Raw genomic sequence first — 19,410 nt, 5'->3', positions numbered from 1 at the left:
TGATCCAGACTGAGTGTGACTGCTGGATTTAGGAACGTGAAGCTGACTGGTGATCTTGAAGTGCTGTTTCTTGGAACAATGGAGACAAAAGCAAGAATGTTAAATGGGTGTGTTAAAGAGAGTACCAGTCAACCAGACACTCAGCTTCCAAGGGCTCTTCTATACCTTCAGCATTTATCAAGACAGTTTTTCTTCTGAAAGTCCTTTTCCTCAGTGAATCTCTGATGTTATTAATACCTGTGAAGTTAACAAAATGTTCTCTATCAGTTACAGAGGAGTAAATGCTATTACACTTTGCACAGAGAAGTAGTGTAGTGGTCCGAAGCATGGGCTTCAGAAACAAGATCAGACCTTGGTTGAATCCCAGCTCTGTTGCTTTCTAGCTATGTGATTTTAAGCAGGAACTTTGGTAATTTATCTGTAGATTAGAAATAATAATATCAGCCTGTTAATGTGGATATAAAGGTTAAATGAAATGTATAGGATAACACCTGGAACTAAGAGCTATTATTAGCACTGATTTTGTTACAGTGACAAAATTACTAGATTATATGTGTTTATAGTTTTCTTTGGAAGGACTGAAGCTGAAACTCCAGTACTTTGGCCACTTCATGCAAAGAGTTGACTCATTGGAAAAGACTCTGATGCTGGGAGGGATTGGGGGCAGGAAGAGAAGGGGACGACAAAGGATGAGATGGTTGGATGGCATCACTGACTCGATGGACGTGAGTCTCAGTGAACTCTGGGAGTTGGTGATGGACAGGGAAGCCTGGCGTGCTGCGATTCATGGGGTCGCAAAGAGTCGGACACGACTGAGCAACTGAACTGAACTGATAGTTTTCTTTTCCCTGGTCCTCTAAGAAGAGTAGTTCCTGCGGAAGATTTCCTCATTTTTACAAGAAGGCATATTACTTTTCTATTGTTGCATAACAAACTTGTCTTAAAATAACACAGTCTTAAAACACCCACAGTCTGATCATCTCACAGTTTTGTGGGTCAGGGCTGGCGTGGCTGGGTTCTCTACTCAGTCTAACAAGGCTGGTCGTAAGGTGTCAACCAGAGCTGCAGATTCTTTGCATGCCTTGGGATCCTCTTTCCACCTCACTGGTGGGCAGAATCCATTGCTTTGAGGTTGGAGGACTGAGATCCCAGTTTTCCTGCTGGATGGTAGAGTAAATGAGCTCAGGAGACAGGAGATGTGGGATGATGATTAGAACTGAGGTTTGGGAGAATATACAGATGCTGGTAATGACATAGTCTGGGCTGTGACCATGTGAGTGGGTAACTGGAGTGAAGTGAAGAGTTTGTGTCAAGGGAGTTCAAGAACTGAGAGGCCCGGTGACAGTGTACCTGACTTGAAGTTTAAAGTCAACAAAAATAGCTACAGTGAACCAGCTGCTAAAATCTTTCATAAATGAAAAGGAGTACCAGGGAGACTGTTAGAGTAATATAATCTCCTCCAAGACCTGTGCTTCAGATGAGCTGGGGGTTTTGAGAAAAGAGGCAAGAAAAAGGCATTGAGGACAAGGGGAACACCTGCCCACACAATCTCCCCTCCCCACTGGACTCTGGTACATGGTAAGTAAGAACTAAAACGGCCATCCTGTGGGAAAACTGCAGGAGAAGCAGTGGCCTTAAGGAAAATCTAGTTTCCATTTGAGAAAAGAAATGCTAGGGGGAGAGAATTTGTTTTCTTAATGAAAACTTTACCACTTGATTTCATCTTATATTCAGATATGACACTTTTAGTTTTGCTCCAGGGGATCTTACTATTTGTCATAATCCTTGTGCCTAGTCCATTCTAGCTAATTAGCATCTTTGTTTTCATTTCCCTTCTTGATTTTCTCAAATCTAGATTTCCTAAATACGGTCCTAACAAAGATCACCATTTAAAATGAGTACTCCCAGAATAGTATGCAGCTTCCTTAAAAAAAACAAAAATAGACCTACTATATGACCCTGCAGTCCCACTCCTGGGCATATATCCAGAGAAAACCATAATTTGAAAAGATGTATGCACCTCAGTGTTCATTTCAAGACTATTTACAATAGCCAGAACATGGAAACAACCTGAATGTCCAACAGATGAAAGGGTAAAGAAGATGTGCTATATTTACACAATGGAACATTCAGATCAGATCAGATCAGTCGCTCAGTCGTGTCCGACTCTTTGCGACCCCATGAATCACAGCACGCCAGGCCTCCCTGTCCATCACCAACTCCCGGAGTTCACTCCGACTCACGTCCATCGAGTCAGTGATTCCATCCAGCCATCTCATCCTCTGTCGTCCCCTTCTCCTCCTGCCCCCAATCCCTCCCAGCATCAGAGTCTTTTCCAATGAGTCAACTCTTTGCATGAAGTGGCCAAAGTACTGGAGTTTCAGCTTCAGCATCATTCCTTCTAAAGAAATCCCAGGGCTGATCTCCTTCAGAATGGACTGGTTGGATCTCCTTGCAGTCCAAGGGACTCCCAAGAGTCTTCTCCAACACCACAGTTCAAAAGCATCAATTCTTTGGCGCTCAGTCTTCTTCACAGTCCAACTCTCACATCCATACATGACCACAGGAAAAACCATAGTCTTGACGAGACGAACCTTTGTTGGCAAAGTAATGTCTCTGCTTTTGAACTCCTTCTAAGGAGTAAGCGTCTTTTAATTTCACGGCTGCAGTCACCATCTGTAGTGATTTTGGAGCCCAGAAAAATAAAGTCTGACACTGTTTCCACTGTTTCCCCATCTATTTCCCATGAAGTGGTGGGACCGGATGCCATGATCTTCGTTTTCTGAATGTTGAGCTTTAAGCCAACTTTTTCACTCTCCACTTTCACTTTCATCAAGAGGCTTTTTAGTTCCTCTTCACTTTCTGCCATAAGGGTGGTGTCATCTGCATATCTGAGGTTATTGATATTTCTCCCAGCAATCTTGATGCCAGCTTGTGTTTCTTCCAGTCCAGCGTTTCTCATGATGTAGTCTGCATAGAAGTTAAATAAACAGGGTGACAATATACAGCCTTGACGAACTCCTTTTCCTATTTGGAACCAGTCTGTTGTTCCATGTCCAGTTCTAACTGTTGCTTCCTGACCTGCATATAGGTTTCTCAAGAGGCAGGTCAGGTGGTCTGGGATTCCCATCTCTTTCAGAATTTTCCACAGTTTATTGTGATCCACACAGTCAAAGGCTTTGGCATAGTCAATAAAGCAGAAATAGATGTTTTTCTGGAACTTTCTTGCTTTTTCCATGATCCATCGGATGTTGGCAATTTGATCTCTGGTTCCTCTGCCTTTTCTAAAACCAGCTTGAACATCAGGAAGTTCACGGTTCACATATTGCTGAAGCCTGGCTTGGAGAATTTTGAGCATTACTTTACTAGCATGTGAGATGAGTGCAATTGTGCGGTAGTTTGAGCATTCTTTGGCATTGCCTTTCTTTGGGTTTGGAATGAAAACTGACCTTTTCCAGTCCTGTGGCCACTGCTGAGTTTTCCAAATTTGCTGGCATAATGGGACATTACTCAGCCATAAAAAAATAAAAATGAAATAATGCCATTTGCAGCAATATGGATGGACCTGGAGATTATCATACTAAGTGAAGTAAGACAAAGACATGATACTGCTTATACACGGAATCTTAAAAAATAATGATACAACTGAACTTACATACAGAATAGAAATAGACCCACAGACATAGATGTCAAACTTACGGTTACCAAAAGGAAAGAGGAGGGGATAAATTAGGAGTTTGAGATTAACATATACACACTACTACACATAAAACAGATAACACACAAGGACCTACTTTATAGCACAGGGAAATCTACTCAATATTATGTAGTAACCTATAACGGAAAAGAAAATCTGGGGGGAAAAAAAGACGTATTTGTAACTGAATCACTTTGCTTTACACCTGAAACCAACACAACACTGTAGATCAGATATACTTCAATAAATAAATGAGTACTCCAGACAGTCTGATTTCTTGCCTTTGTAACCACAGCTGCAACTCCTTACCTCTTCCTGTCATAGCAGTTGGTGAGTCAGAAGGCAACGTGAGGATAATGGGCATCAGGGGACTTGAGGGGAGGCAAAAAGAGGAGACAATAGCAGACATAATCTTCCTCGTGTTTACGGTTCTGCTCTGGGGTAGGCCTGTTTATATACCTCTGTGTCTGTCCAGCTTTGTGCTTCTGCAAGTTCTGATACTTGCAGCCTATTTACATAAGCCCACTCCATATTTACAGTATCAGAACACACTGCTGTCTTTTTTTCTCTTCCGCTCTTCTCAAGCGTCATACAAACCATTCAGCAGTAATACCTTTTTTGTTACATTCAGTTGTCTCCTTTGAGTCGAGCCCAGCTGCCCCTAACCAACCCCCGACCCTCCCAGTATCCCCATGGTAGCCCTTTCCTCCTTCTGTGCATCAGCATTAGCGGCCCTCTCAGTGGCTTATTGGCACTGCTTTTCTAGCTCAACACCCTCAGGCCTAAGAATACCACCTCTCTGATGATTTATTCAACAGTTTAGAGCAGAACACTTGCAGATTTTCCCCTAAACGCAAACTCCTATTGCTTGATATATATTCAGTCAATTCAGTTCAGTCACTCAGTCATGTCTGACTCTTCGCGACCCCATGAATTGCAGCACGCCAGGCCTCCCTGTCCATCACCAACTCCCAGAGTGCACCCAGACCCACGTCCATCGAGTCAGTGATTCCACCCAGCCATCTCATCCTCTGTCGTCCCCTTCTCCTCCTGCCCCCAATCCCTCCCAGCATCAGAGTCTTTTCCAATGAGTCAACTCTTTGCATGAGGTGGCCAAAGTATTGGAGTTTCAGCTTCAGCATCATTCCTTCCAAAGAAATCCCAGGGCTGATCTCCTTCAGAATGGACTGGTTGGATTTCCTTGCAGTCCAAGGGACTCTCGAGTCTTCTCCAACACCACAGTTCAAAAGCATCAATTCTTCGGTGCTCAGCCTTCTTCACAGACCAACTCTCAACATCCATACATGACCACTGGAAAAACCATAGCCTTGACTAGACCGACCTTTGTTGGCAAAGTAATGTCTCTGCTTTTGAATATGCTATCTAGGTTCTTTCCTTCCAAGGAGTAAGCGTCTTTTAATTTCATGGCTGCAGTCACCATCTGCAGTCATTTTGGAGCCCAGAAAAATAAAGTCTGACACTGTTTCCACTGTTTCCCCATCTATTTCCCATGAAGTGATGGGACCAGATGCCATGATCTTTGTTTTCTGAATGTTGAGCTTTAAGCCAACTTTTTCATTCTCCACTTTCACTTTCATCAAGAGGCTTTTGAGTTCCTCTTCACTTTCTGCCATAAGGGTGGTGTCATCTGCATATCTGAGGTTATTGATATTTCTCCCGGCAATCTTGATTCCAGCTTGTGTTTCTTCCAGTCCAGCATTTCTCATGATGTACTCTGCATATAAGTTAAATAAACAGGGTGGCAATATACAGCCTTGACGTACTCCTTTTCCTATTTGGAACCAGTCTGTTGTTCCATGTCCACTTCTAACTGTTGCTTCCTGACCTGCATACAGATTTCTCAAGAGGCAGGTCAGGTGGTCTGGGATTCCCGTCTCTTTCAGAATTTTCCACAGTTTATTGTGATCCACACAGTCAAAGGCTTTGGCATAGTCAATAAAGCAGAAATAGATGTTTTTCTGGAACTCTTTTGCTTTTTCCATGATCCATCGGATGTTGGCAATTTGATCTCTGGTTCCTCTGCCTTTTCTAAAACCAGCTTGAACATCAGGAAGTTCACGGTTCACGTATTGCTGAAGCCTGGCCTGGAGAATTTTGAGCATTACTTTACTAGCATGTGAGATGAGTGCAATTGTGCGGTAGTTTAAGCATTCTTTGGCATTGCCTTTCTTTGGGTTTGGAGTGAAAACTGACCTTTTCCAGTCCTGTGGCCACTGCTGAGTTTTCCAAATTTGCTGGCATATTGAGTGCAGCACTTTCACAGCATCATCTTTCAGGATTTGAAATAGCTCAACTGGAATTCCATCACCTTCACTAGCTTTGTTTGTAGTGATGCTTTCTAAGGCCCACTTGACTTCACATTCCAGAATGTCTGGCTCTAGGTCATTGATCACACCATCGTGATTATCTGGGTCATGAAGATCTTTTTTGTACAGTTCTGTGTATCCTTGCCACCTCTTCTTAATATCTTCTGCTTCTGTTAGGTCCATACCATTTCTGTCCTTTATCGAGCCCATCTTTGCATGAAATGTCCCCTTGGTATCTCTGATTTTCTTGAAGAGATCTCTAGTCTTTCCCATTCTGTTGTTTTCCTGTATTTCTTTGCATTGATCACTGAGGAAGGCTTTCTTATCTCTTCTTTGGAACTCTGCATTCAGATGCTTATATCTTTCCTTTTCTCCTTTGCTTTTCGCTTCTCTTCGTTTCACAGCTATTTGTAAGGCCTCCCCAGACAGCCATTTTGCTTTTTTGCATTTCTTTTTCTTGGGGATGGTCTTGATCCCTGTCTCCTGTACTGTCACGAACCTCATTCCATAGTTCACCAGGCACTCTATCTATCAGATCTAGGCCCTTAAATCTATTTCTCACTTCCACTGTATAATCATAAGGGATTTGATTTAGGTCATACCTGAATGGTCTAGTGGTTTTCCCTACTTTCTTCAGTCAACATACAGGACAGGCTAAGCTTCCACTGGGGCAGTGAGAAATCGTGAAGGAGCAGATGTTAAGAAGTTACCCTTTACTATTTGTGTGACTTTGAGCAAATCATTTAACCTCTCTGAGCTTCAGTTAATTTATCTATAAAGTGAGGTTAATAATTTGTTGGTTGTTTTAAGGGCTGAATAAAGTGATAATGCGTGTAAAGCAACAGTAGTGCCTGGTCTTGGTTTTGAATCTAAACCTCACTTCAAATTTTTATATTTAACCACTCTATCTGCCTGTCTCAGTATAACATTTGAAACTTGTGCAGACTCAGCAGAAGTTTTTTGGAATTGTGTATATTCTAGGTTTCTGTGGCACTGAAACAAGGCCAGATCACGCCAACTGAGCTCTGTCAAAGATGTCTCTCCCTTATCAAGAAGACTAAGTTTCTAAATGCATACATTACTGTATCAGAAGAAGTGGCCTTAAAGCAAGCTGAAGAATCAGAGAAAAGATATAAGAAAGGTAAATTACTTTGACTTGTACTTAATTGTTACATCCCGAGAGAAAGAGTTTAATTGGATATAGCAGTCTCCATTCGGCAGGTAGAGCTTTAAACATTAAAAAAAAAAACTCCCCTTATTTAAAGACCTGGGGAATTCCCTGGAGATTCAGTGGTTAGGACTCCGCACTTCCACTGTTGGGGGCTCATGTTCAGTCATTGGTTGGGGAACTTAGACCCCACAAATCTTGTAGTATGGCCAAATAAATAAAATTATTTTTTAAAAGAACAACTGGTTTGAGGTATAGTAAAAATGAGACTAATAGATACGTGATGCTTTATAATGTCCAACTTGTAATAATTTCTAACAAATTTGATTTCTGAAGAAGTATCTTTAGCAAGCTAGTAGCTGTCTTAATAACTAGGATTAATGTCTCTGTATGTCGAACTAGATATCTTTTCTATTCTTTTGGTTTCTTAATGCAGGTCACTCACTGGGAGATTTAGATGGAATTCCTATTGCAGTAAAAGATAACTTTAGTACATCCGGCATTGAGACAACCTGTGCATCAAACATGCTGAAAGGTAAAGTGTAACTAGCCAGAGCATTAATTTATAAAAATAAGTGTTTTTCAGTTTAAATTAAAGATACTAATGCACCAAGATATCTTAGACTAGTTATATTTGCACAGGAAATAACTTATGGTGGAATATTACCTTCTTACTATTTGCTCTTTCAGAATGCAAAGTTATTCTTCAGGGGTAGGCCTGCTTAACAGAGGAATCCTATTTAGGAAGATAACATCACTGCAAACACACTAAGTGAACTCTTAACTCCTCCAACTTCCACTCGATAGTATAGAAATAAGTATAAAGTAGCTGTCATTACCCCCTCTTTTGCAGATGGTATAAGGATTTATTATTAATAACATCTACTCTCTGATTATTTTTTATCACTATACTTAGTATAATGATGCTTAGTTTTAATTTTTTAAGTTTAGTAGGTCAAAAAGAAATCATATTTATCAATATATGGTTGGATCCTAGGAGGAAAAAAAAATGGAAAAAGGATAGAGAACTTCACACTAAAACTAATATTCTGAAGTGTATGCCCCAAGTTCCTTTGATAAAGTAAACTGTTGTTAATTGTTTGCAAATATACACTAGATAGAGGAAATTTTAATTAACAATAAAGATCTATCCCTGCTGGAAATAGATAAAAATTGCTGTGTGATATAGCACATCTGAGAAGAAAAAGTCAATGCAATGAGCAGAATGATTTGTGATTAATTTCAAATGACTTGGGTACCTCTCTATCATTCAATATTTTGTACTGTTAAAGTCAATATTTTTAGATTATAAAGATGATGAATATAGAGACTTTCTTTAGAAAATATAGCAAGCAGTCAGCTGCAGAAAAACATTAACTTTCAGAAGAAAGTACAACTTAAATTAGGAATAAGTAGCATTTGTCAATATGAATTGCTTAATTGGAGTTTAAAATTGTTTCTTACATAGGATTTACATGTTCACTGTTTTCTTTCCTATGATAAAAATTACTGAATTTTTAGGAGGACAGGGGCAAGAAAGGGGAGGGGATTAAAAGGTATAAGTGACTGTATAAAATAAATAAGCTATAAGAGTATATTGTACAGAACAGGGAATATAGACAACATTTTATAATAACTTTAAATATAATATAACCTGTAAAATATTTGAATCACTATGTTTTACACCTGTAATATAACATTTAAATCAGCTATACCTCAGTTTTGTTTTTGTTTTTTTTAAAGAAAACTGAATTTTTTTCAGGTTATGTACCACCTTATAATGCCACAGTAGTTCAGAAGTTGTTGGATCAGGGAGCTCTGCTAATGGGAAAAACAAACTTAGATGAGTTTGCTATGGGGTAAGTAAAATTAAAATTTTCTTTTCCTGTATTTCTTTCATCTGTGTCTTCAACTTCATTGTATGTAGGTACCTAAAAGTAGTGTGACTTCGTGAGAACTCTCTTGCCAATTCCTTGCTAGTTCCTCAGTTCCTCCATGAGAGATGACGTTAGTGAGGTGATTTCGTGAGGACTCTTTGCCAATTTCTCAGTCCCTCCATGAGAGCTTGTGTTCTGCTGATAGATATCTCACTTTGGTTTTGATTTGCATTTCCCCGATGACTAACAATGTTGATCATCATGTGTTTATTTTGCTATCCATATATCTTTGGTGAAGTATCTATTCAAATCTTCTCAATGAGTTGTAAGAGTTTTTCCCCATATAGTCTGGATTCAAGTCCATTATCAAATAGGTGATTTGCAAATAGGTTCTCTGAGTCTCTGGCTTGTCTTTGCATCCTCTGAATATGCCTTTCAAATAGCAAAAGGTTTTAGTTTTGACGAAGTCCAGTTTGTTGTTTTCTTCCTTTAATGACTCATGGTTTTGTGTCTTTTCTAAGAAAGCTTTACCTTTTCCAAGGTCATCAAGACTTTTTTTTCCAGTGTTTTCTCCTAGAAGTTTTATAGTTTTAGTTCTTATATTTAAAATTGTAATCCAGTTAATTTTTTGTAGATTATGTGAAGAAAGCAAAAGTTCATTTTTTTGCATATGTCTATCGTATATATCTGGGACCATAGGAATTCAAATTAAATTACTTTGATTCCTTTGCCAAAAATCAGTCCAACATGTATAGGTCTATTTCTGGATTCTATTCTGTTGATTTGTGTATTCCTAATCCATTATCATGCTATCTTGATGATTGTAGCTTCATAGTAAGCCTTGCGGAGAAGGCAATGGCACCCCACTCCAGTACTCTTGCCTGGAAAATCCCATGGATGGAGGAGCCTGGTGGGCTGCAGTCCATAGAGTCGCTAAGAGTCGGACACTACTAAGCGACTTCACTTTCACTTTTCACTTTCATGCATTGGTAAAGGAAATGGCAACCCACTCCAGTGTTCTTGCCTGGAGAATCCCAGGGACTTGGGAGCCTGGTGGGCTGCCGTCTATGGAGTCCCAGAGTCAGACACGACTGAAGCAACTTAGCAGCAGCAGCAGCAGGTCCTTTGCATTTCCATATAAGTTTTAGAATTGAATTAATAATTTCACAGAGAAGCTTGATAGGATTTTGATTGTGGTGGTATTGACTTATAGATTAGGTTTTAGAAAATTGACATCTTAATATGTGCCTTCTGATGTATGACTCTATATCTTTCCATTTATTTAGACTTTAATTTTTCTCAGCAATATATATGATTTTCTATATATGAATCTCGCACATAATTTGCCATATCTATCTCCAAGTATTTCATGTTTCTTTACTATTACAGAAAATGTAATTTTCTTTTCAATTTCTGATTGTTTAACATTGTTAGAATACATAGAAATTAATTTACTTTTCTATGTTAACCTATTATTTTTATCCTGTGACCTTGCTAAGCTCCCTTATTAATTCTAGCTGATCTTATAGATTATTTGGTATATTTTATGTAAATGATCTTGTAGCCTACAATAGAGACACTTTTATTTATTTATCTTGCCTTATTGCACCAGTTAGGACCTTAAGTACAATATTGAATAAAGATGATAAGAGCAGATATCCTTGCCTTTTTCCTGATCATGAGGAAAACATTTAGTTTTTCATGAGAAGCACTTTTTATTTCCCCATTTGTAATGTTTGTAATATTTGCTTGGTCTGTGTTTCCTGTTTCATAGAAGCAGATTCCTTGATTCTCCAAAACTGGTATCTATTAGAACCTAGTAAATATGTGTTGAATAAATAAATCTGTGGGAATAAACTTGAACCTAGGTTTTTAGGACATTGCCTTGAATGGCTGGTCAGCATGAACATCACCAATGAGGGTGAAGTCATACTGTGTACCTCCTTCCCTGAGAAGGAACATCATCACCTATGCATTGTTCCAGCTGAAAATGTGTAACTGGAAGCTAATAACAAGGAGACAAAAGACAAATCTGAAATGAGATATCTTCTATTAAAATGTCAGTATCATAAAAAAAAAAACAAAGGCTGTGAAAATGTTCCAGATTAAAAGAGGCTAAAGAAGTTAAAATCTTAAACTCATAGAAGTGTAGGAGAAAATCTTTGTGACCTTGAATTATACAAAGATTTCCTAGAGGGAACACATAAAGTACAGTCTGTAAAGTTAAAAACTGGTAAATTGAATTTCATTAAAATAAAGAACTTTTGTATTTAATGCACTGTTAAAAATGAAAAAACAAGCCACACACTTAGCAAAAATATTTGCAAGACATATGTCTGACCAAGAACTAGTATCCAGTATATATTGAATCTTTTCCAACTCAATAATAAGAAAACCAATTTTTAAAAAAAATGAGATATAAAGAGATGTAAAATCATATATCAAAGAAGATACACAATTGACAAACACATCAAACATGGTTAGTCGTTTAGGAAATGCAAATTAAAACCACACTGAAGTACATACACCTAATAATTAGAATGGCTTAACAAATGACAGTATCAAGTGCTGACAGGGATGGACAACTGGATTCTCATACAGTGCTGGTAGGGAATGCAAAATGGTATAGCCACTTTGGAAAATAGTTTAGCAGTTTCTTATAAAGTTAAACATACACTTACCATAAGAGCCAGCAATCTCAATCCTAGGTATTTACCCAAGAGATGAAGGCTTATGTTTATACAGAAGCACTGGCTGGGGCCTTTCACTACAATATTTATTGTAGCTTTATTCAAATTGCTAAAAACAGGAAACAACTCAGTGTTCTTGGCTGGTGAAAAAAGTTAAAGAGGTTAAAGAGAAAAGTTTAATATAATTCTTAATTCTAGACTTGATCCTGTACTGGAAAAAGGGAAAATGCTATAAAGGACATTATTGGATCAAATGACAAAATTGGATTACGTGTGGTAGATTTGATAAAAGTATTGTATTGCTGTTAAATTTACTGAGATAACTATACTGTGACTGTGTAAGAGACTATTCTCTGTCTTAGGAAAAGCTAAAGTATTTGGGGTAACGGGCCATAATATGTATAATTTACCCTTAAGTAGCTCAGGAAAAATATGTACAGCCACACACACAGAGCACACAAATGATAAAACAAATGGGGTAAAAGGTGAACAATAGGTGAGCCTGGGTAAAGGGTATACGTTTTTTCATACTGTTTTTATTTCTGTAAGTTGTCTATTAGGTTGAAGTTTTTTCAAAAGTAAAAAAGGTTATTAGCATTCACTAAGAATATCTCCCAGAAAAGTTTTTTTTTTTTGGTTGAGCCACACAGCTTGTGTGATCTTAGTTCCCCAAAAAGAGGTGGGAACTGTGCCCCTTGCAGTGGAAGTGTGGAGTCCTAACCGCTGGACTGCCAGGGAATTGCCCTCTTAAAACTTCTGATTAAAAGAGGAATGCCTTCAAAAGACTACTTATTAACTGTTTGGATGTTTGTGACACTTTTCAATTGGAAGACCTTAATTTAGGAAGAAAATCATCTTACGCTGAATTGGATTATCATTTGGGATAAAAATTTCCTTTTCTTAACAGATTGGTTTTTTCCAACTTTCTACCACAAATGCTTTTACTTCTCATCCTTCAACTCTGCAACCATCTAAAGAAAGCTACAACTCAGCAGCCTTCCTACCTTTTCTGATTCAAGTTACAGTGGATTATACAGTGTTAGAAGCAAATAATGTAATCAGGAGATCACATAAAAAGTTTTATTAAGATATCTTGCTTTACTTCTTCATCTCAGATCTGGAAGCACAGATGGCATATTTGGACCAGTTAAAAACCCGTGGAGTTATTCAAAACAATATAGAGAAAAGAGGAAGCAAAACTCTCACAGTGAGAATGAGGATTCAAATTGGCTTATAACCGGAGGAAGCTCAGGAGGAAGTGCGGCGGCCGTGTCAGCGTTCACGTGCTTTGCGTAAGATATTTTTTTCTATCTGTACTTTAGAACCCAACCCAATACAGATAGTCATAAACCATACACAAAATCCAACAATTGACTCATTCATACCTTGGTGTTTTTATTTCTCCTTAGTGAGCTATTTGTGCTCACTAGTGCATCAAAATTGTATCTTAGAAATACCCTCAACTATACAGTACACATATGTATATTTTATACATTAACTTTAAGACATTTAAACCCTTCCTGTGTAGTATCTGGTCTCCTTTAAAACATGATTTTACAGATCTTCTAGAATAAGAATAAATCATTTAGCTTAACCAGACTTAATTGAATTTCATTTTAAAAATTATTTATTTGGGTATCTGCTCACTGATTATACATATATTTACAGATTAACATACCTTGGCTTTAGTTGAGTGCTACTGAGCTAAATTATTAGCTGTGATTTATCCTTCAGCTAAACCCAACTTTGCCAAAAAATAAGGAAGGAAGGAAGGAAAGAAAAGGCTAATATTTATCTATAAAATAGAATATTTTAAGAAGTGTTTTTATAAATCTGCAACTAAAAATATATATCAGTAAGTAAAGTTTTTTCAAATTTGTAGGGAGATGATTTGTTCAGCTGTCATACTTTGTATTCTGAATTCATCAATCATGCTTTATGTCTTAAGTCTCATTTGTAATGCATTTCTTAACCATCTAAAAAAGAGTAAATAAATATTGCTGTTACTATATTTATTTTATTGGTTTCAGTTTAACCAAATAGAATGTTTTCTTTAGTAGTACTATATGTATTTTATCTCTCCTTAATTATCCACTGAAACTAAGCTGTTTCACAGGCATTGCAATCAATAAATTATTTATATTTTTTTAGAGCTATGGAGATTTAGATTCTACATGTTTTTTGTTTTTTAGTTTCCCTGAAATCTTGTTAACAAGTAAAACCATTTCATTTTATCTCTGTGGAATTTTACAGCACCACATTAATATTAATGAGAGTTCTGACAAGGGAGGATTGCAAGATTAGGTGCTTTTTTCTATCCTCATCACCCCACTTAGTGTTCATCTTTCTGAATGTGCTTTGAGAAGGTGGCACTTTGACACATAATTCCTATGGAAATGTAGGTTTTACTTTTACACAGCTGTCAGGGAATCCTAATAGGAAAATGTGTCCTTTTAGAAACTGTGAAAGCAGCAATCTGATTCTGTGGCTCAAGAGGACTTGGTAAGAAAGGCAATTAATTTGCATTTTCTGTAGAGCACAAGGACCATGTGACAGTCCCTGAGCCTTGTTCAGCCCAAAGCTTCAGTCTGAGTGTACTCAGCGGGGCTCAGACCCAAAGTGACTGAGAGGGAATGGGCCCCGACTGTCAGGTGTTCTGATTTGTTTCTTTTATAATAGTTTTTAAAACAGGACTAGGAGTACTATGCAGCCACTAAAAAGAATGAGTTAGAGCACTATGTCATGACATGGGAAGAAATCCAAAATACACTGTGAAGTGGAAGACAAGTTGCAGAACAATGTGTATTGTATGACCTAATTTCTGTTAAACGTAACAATTACATATGTGAATATATTAGTTGCATGGAAGTATCTGGATAAATATACATAAAAAATGGTAATTCTGGGGACTGATTAAAAGAAATTTCACTTTATAGATCATATAGAGTATTTTAATTTTTATAGTGGACATTGCAGTTTTCCAATCAGAAAAACCTTTTTTCCTGATAGTTAAAAATTTTTAATTGTGGAAAATATACACAGTGGAAATATACATACAATTAAAATTTGTTATCTTAATCCTTTTAAAGTATACGATTCAGTTGTGTTAAGTACATTCACATTATCACTCAGCCAGTCTCTAGAACTTGTTTCATTTGCAAAACTTAAACTGTGTACTCCTTAAAAACCTCCCATTTGCCCTGCTCCCCATGTCCCCAGCCCTTGGCAAGTACTCTTTTACTTTATGTCTCTGTGAATTTGACCACTCTAGGTACCTCATATAGGTAAAATTGTGCAGTATGTGTGCTTTCGTGACTCGTTTCACTTAGCATAATATCAAGTGTGTCTTTCTTTTTTTTTAATAAGAAAAACACAGACTATATAGGTAACTGAGCAAAGAAATGAACAGACACTTCATAGTTGAGTAATGCAAATACAAATAAGGGTGAAAAATTGCTCAAAATGCACATTAACAAATCTTTTATCAAAATAATGAGATTTTAAGAACTGCTAGTATTCAGTGATAGTGAAAGTGAAGTTGCTCAGTCGTGTCCAGCTCTTTGTAACTCCATGGACTGTGGCCCACCAGGCTCCTCTGTCCATGGGATTCCCAGGCAAGAATACAGGAATGAGTTGCTCTTTCCTTCTTCAGGGGATCTTCCCGACCCAGGGATCAAACTGGGGTCTCCCACAGTGTGGTAGATGCTTTACTGTCTGTGCCACCAGGGAATGAAAGATAAAACAATGTGATTCACTGCAATTGGGAATATAAATTGGCATAACCTTTCTGACAAGTAATTTAACAAAATATATTTAGAACTTATAATGACAGGTAGACCCTTTGACCCATAAACTGTTAGAAGCTAGAGATACATGAGCAAAGATTTATGTTTAAAGGTGTTTATTACAAAGTGCTTTATTTGTTTATTTATTTTTGGCTGCACTGCACAGCTTGTGGGATCTTAATTCCCTGACCAGGGATTGAACTCAGACCTTCACCAGTGAAAGCACAGAGTTCTAACTGCTGGACTGCCAGGGAACTCCCTACAAAGTACTCTACTATGCAGTTATTCTACTTCACAACAATATAACAGTTTAAATAAATCAGAATACATTTCTAGTCATGATTCTAAATGGGGTAGCAGAATGGCTGTATCTGAATTCCTGGGAGGGGTGTGTTTAGTTTGTATAAGCATACTATAAAATTGCTATTAAAAGAAGATATAAGATTTGTATGTATAACCAGTGTTTTCTTAGGTGTTCTGAGGCAACAGAAACAAAAACAAAAATAAATGGAACCTAATCAAACTTAAAAGCTTTTGCACAGCAAAGGAAACCGTAAAACGAAAAGACAGCCTACAGAATGGGAGACAGTATTTGCAAACAATGTGACTGACAGGGGCTTAATCTCCAAATGTACAAACAACTTATAAAACTCAACAGCAAAAAACAACCCAATCACAAAATGGACAGAAGACCTAAATGGATATTTCTCCAAAAAAGACAGGACCAGTAGGCACATGAAAAGATACTCAACATCACTAATTACTGAGAAATGCAAATCAGAACTACAATGAGGTACCACACCACCTCACACTAGTCAAAATGGCCATCATTAAAAAGTCTACAGAAAACAAGTGCTGGAGAGGCTGTGGAGAATAGAGAACCCTCCTACACTGTTGATAGAAATGTAAGTTGGTGCAGCCACTGTGGAACATGATGGAGGTTCCTCAGAAAACTAAACACAGAATTACCGTATGACCCAGTGATCCCACCCTTAGGCATGCCTTAGTTGCTAAGTTGTGTCTGACTCTTAAAACCCCATGGACTGTAACCCGCCACGCTCCTCCATCTATGGGATTTTCCAAGCAAGAATACTGGAGTGGGTTGCCATTTGCTGCTCCAGGGGATCTTCTCAACCTAGGGATTGAACCTGGGTCTCCTGCATTGCAGATGATTCTTTACCAACTGAGCCACCAGGGAAGCCCTACTCCTAGGCATATATCCAAACAAAACTATAATTCACAACAATACATGCACCCCTGTGTTCATTCATAGCAGCACTATTCACAGTACCCAAGATATAGAAACAATCTAAATGTCCATCGACAGATGAACGGATAAAGAGGTGTGGTACGTATATACAATGGAATACTGCTTAGCTATAAAACAGAATGAAGTAATGCCATTTGCAGCAACATGGATGCAACTAGAGATGATCATACTAAGTGAAGTAAGTCAGAGAAAGACAAATACCATAATATTTATATGTGAAATCTAAAATGTGGCACAAATTGAATCTATCTATGAAACAGACTTATAGACAGAGAATAGACCTGGGAGTTTGGGATTAGTAGATGCATATAGAATAAACAAGAAGGTTTATCTATAGCACAAGGAACTATATCCTGTAACCTGGGATACACCATAATGGAAAAGGATATTTTAAAAATTGTATATATGTATATAACTAAATCACTTTGGTGTGTAGCAGAAATTAACACATCGTAAATCAACTATACTTCAATTAAAAAATAAAGAACTGAAAGATTTGTATAAGATTGTATAATTCCTGTGAAAGGAATTGGGAATCAGTTAGGAATTGCCAATTGATAGAATATTGTACATATTTAAAAATTTCAGTAATCTTTATAACATAGTAAAAGTCTCATAAGCAAAAATGAGATGGAAACTTATGATTACAGAATGACCTGAACTGTGAAAGAAAAATTCATTTAAAAAAAGACTTAAAGTTCATATGCCAAAATGTTAGCAGTGTGTTTGCCTCAAAGTGGTAGAATACTTTGTTACATTTTTACACTTTTCTATATTTTAAGAATTCTCTGCTATGAGCATGTTTTATTTTTGTATAATCAGAAAACAACTTTAAAAGTATACATTTTAAAAAGATAGATTTCAGATATAATTAGAAAGATGTTATCCTGCTAAAGAGAATTCCATTTAAATTTCAGGGCTTTAGGATCAGATACGGGAGGATCAACCAGAAATCCAGCTGCCCACTGCGGGGTTGTTGGTTTAAAACCAAGCTATGGCCTAGTTTCTCGTCATGGTCTCATTCCCCTGGTGAATTCAATGGATGTGCCAGGAATCTTAACCAGATGTGTGGATGATGCAGCCACTGTGTTGGGTATTTATACGATTCCATATAGTTTCAAAGCATTATCAGTTCACTGAAAAACAATGTCTGTCACTCATAAATACTTTTACTTACAGGTGTACTAGCTGGGCATGATCCCAAAGATTCTACCACAATTCAAGATCCTGTTAAACCATTTACGCTTCCCAGTTTGACAGATGTGAGCAAACTATGTATAGGAATTCCAAAGGTAACTCTTTACAAAAGTTCTATCAAGTCCAATACAGACAACAGACTTGGGAAACAGACTGGTTGAGTTTGAATCGCTGCTCTGCCACTTTTATTAGCTATGTGACCTGAGCATGTGAAAGGAGATACGTAAAATCACTCACCTTTTAAATGTTTAATTTTGAGCTTAGCAATAAGTTTTTGTCCTGGGAGACTGTCCTTTGCATTGTAAGATGTTTAGCAACATCACTGGTCTCTACCCCTAGAGGTAGCAGCCCCACCCCTACGCTACCCCCTCTACCCCACAAGTCAAACTGTCTGCAGACGTTACCACATGTTCCCTGGTTGAGAGGAAGAGGATAAAATTGCCCCCAGTTGAGAGCACTGCTGTAGAGAAATACTGTAAAATCTTTTAAATTTTCAATTAAGATAATAGATGTGCCTATATTTAAGGATTTAGAGCGAAACAGACCTAGTTGGGAATCCTGGATCCTCTGCTTGCCTACTGTGTAACATTAGGAAAGTTACTTAACTTCTCTAGTCTCAATACTTTTCATTAATAACATGAAGGATGATAATACCTACATCATAGGACTGTTAAAAAGTGTTCAGTGAGAGAACCTTTGGAAAGCATCTAGCAGAATGCCTGATACATAATGAACATTTAATAAATATAGATTCTCCAACCAGATCTCCAGTCTTTAATATTATTGTATCCAGTTCACAATATCTAGTATTGTGCTTGTCATGCCATAAATGCTCTTAAATTAGTTCAGTCTTTTTAGCTACCTACTAACAATTTAATCATTTTCTAATATATTGCCAGAGGTTCTGGGGTACACATTTTTTTAAAACCATCTATTTGGATGTTCTGATTTCTGTTTTGACTTTTTCCAATTAGGAGTATCTTACGCCAGAATTGTCAAGTGAAGTACAATCTCTTTGGTCCAAAGCTGCTAATCTCTTTGAGTCTGAGGGGGCCAAAGTAACTGAAGTCTCCCTGCCCCATACCAGCTACTCAATTGTGTGCTACCACGTATTGTGCACGTCGGAAGTGGCATCGAATATGGCCAGATTTGATGGGCTAGAATATGGTAAAGTGCCTGTGTTTTGGACTTTTAGGAAGTTTTCTCAAACATTTTCACTTGTTAGTGACAAAAAATATTATTGCCTGGGATAATGTTAATGATTTAGAGAAGTAAATTAGTGGATCCTTTTACTGTTGTCAATTTAGCATTATACTCACACTGTTCTTCATCATAACTCATAGTGAGTGAATGAATGAATGAGGGAGTGAACAAATGAAATTTCCCTCTTCATAATTTT

At 37.5% G+C, this 19,410-nt stretch overlaps 2 protein-coding genes across 4 annotated transcripts in view; one reads left to right on the top strand and one right to left on the bottom strand.

Moving 5' to 3' along the window:
- The window catches only part of RTN4IP1 (reticulon 4 interacting protein 1), a 141,220-nt gene that overhangs the window by 55,852 nt on the left and 65,958 nt on the right, over positions 1 to 19,410 (bottom strand). The window lies entirely within an intron of this gene.
- The window catches only part of QRSL1 (glutaminyl-tRNA amidotransferase subunit QRSL1), a 33,255-nt gene that overhangs the window by 4,063 nt on the left and 9,782 nt on the right, over positions 1 to 19,410 (top strand). For all 3 annotated transcript variants that reach the window (XM_086317509.1, XM_086317507.1, XM_086317508.1), the window contains 7 exons: positions 7,006 to 7,165; positions 7,629 to 7,727; positions 8,955 to 9,051; positions 12,875 to 13,051; positions 17,732 to 17,907; positions 17,994 to 18,106; positions 18,986 to 19,178. In XM_086317509.1, the coding sequence (XP_086173635.1) occupies positions 7,006 to 7,165; positions 7,629 to 7,727; positions 8,955 to 9,051; positions 12,875 to 13,051; positions 17,732 to 17,907; positions 17,994 to 18,106; positions 18,986 to 19,178 (1,015 nt within the window). The remainder of the gene's footprint in view (positions 1 to 7,005; positions 7,166 to 7,628; positions 7,728 to 8,954; positions 9,052 to 12,874; positions 13,052 to 17,731; positions 17,908 to 17,993; positions 18,107 to 18,985; positions 19,179 to 19,410) is intronic.

This window comes from Bos grunniens, chromosome 9 (genome assembly GCF_055505025.1).
Source record: "Bos grunniens cultivar Pamir isolate PY7600 chromosome 9, Bosgru_T2T1.0, whole genome shotgun sequence".
Taxonomy (NCBI): domain Eukaryota; kingdom Metazoa; phylum Chordata; class Mammalia; order Artiodactyla; family Bovidae; genus Bos; species Bos grunniens.
The sequence above is the reverse complement of the archived record's forward strand: the minus strand, read 5'-3'. Positions and strand labels throughout refer to the sequence as shown.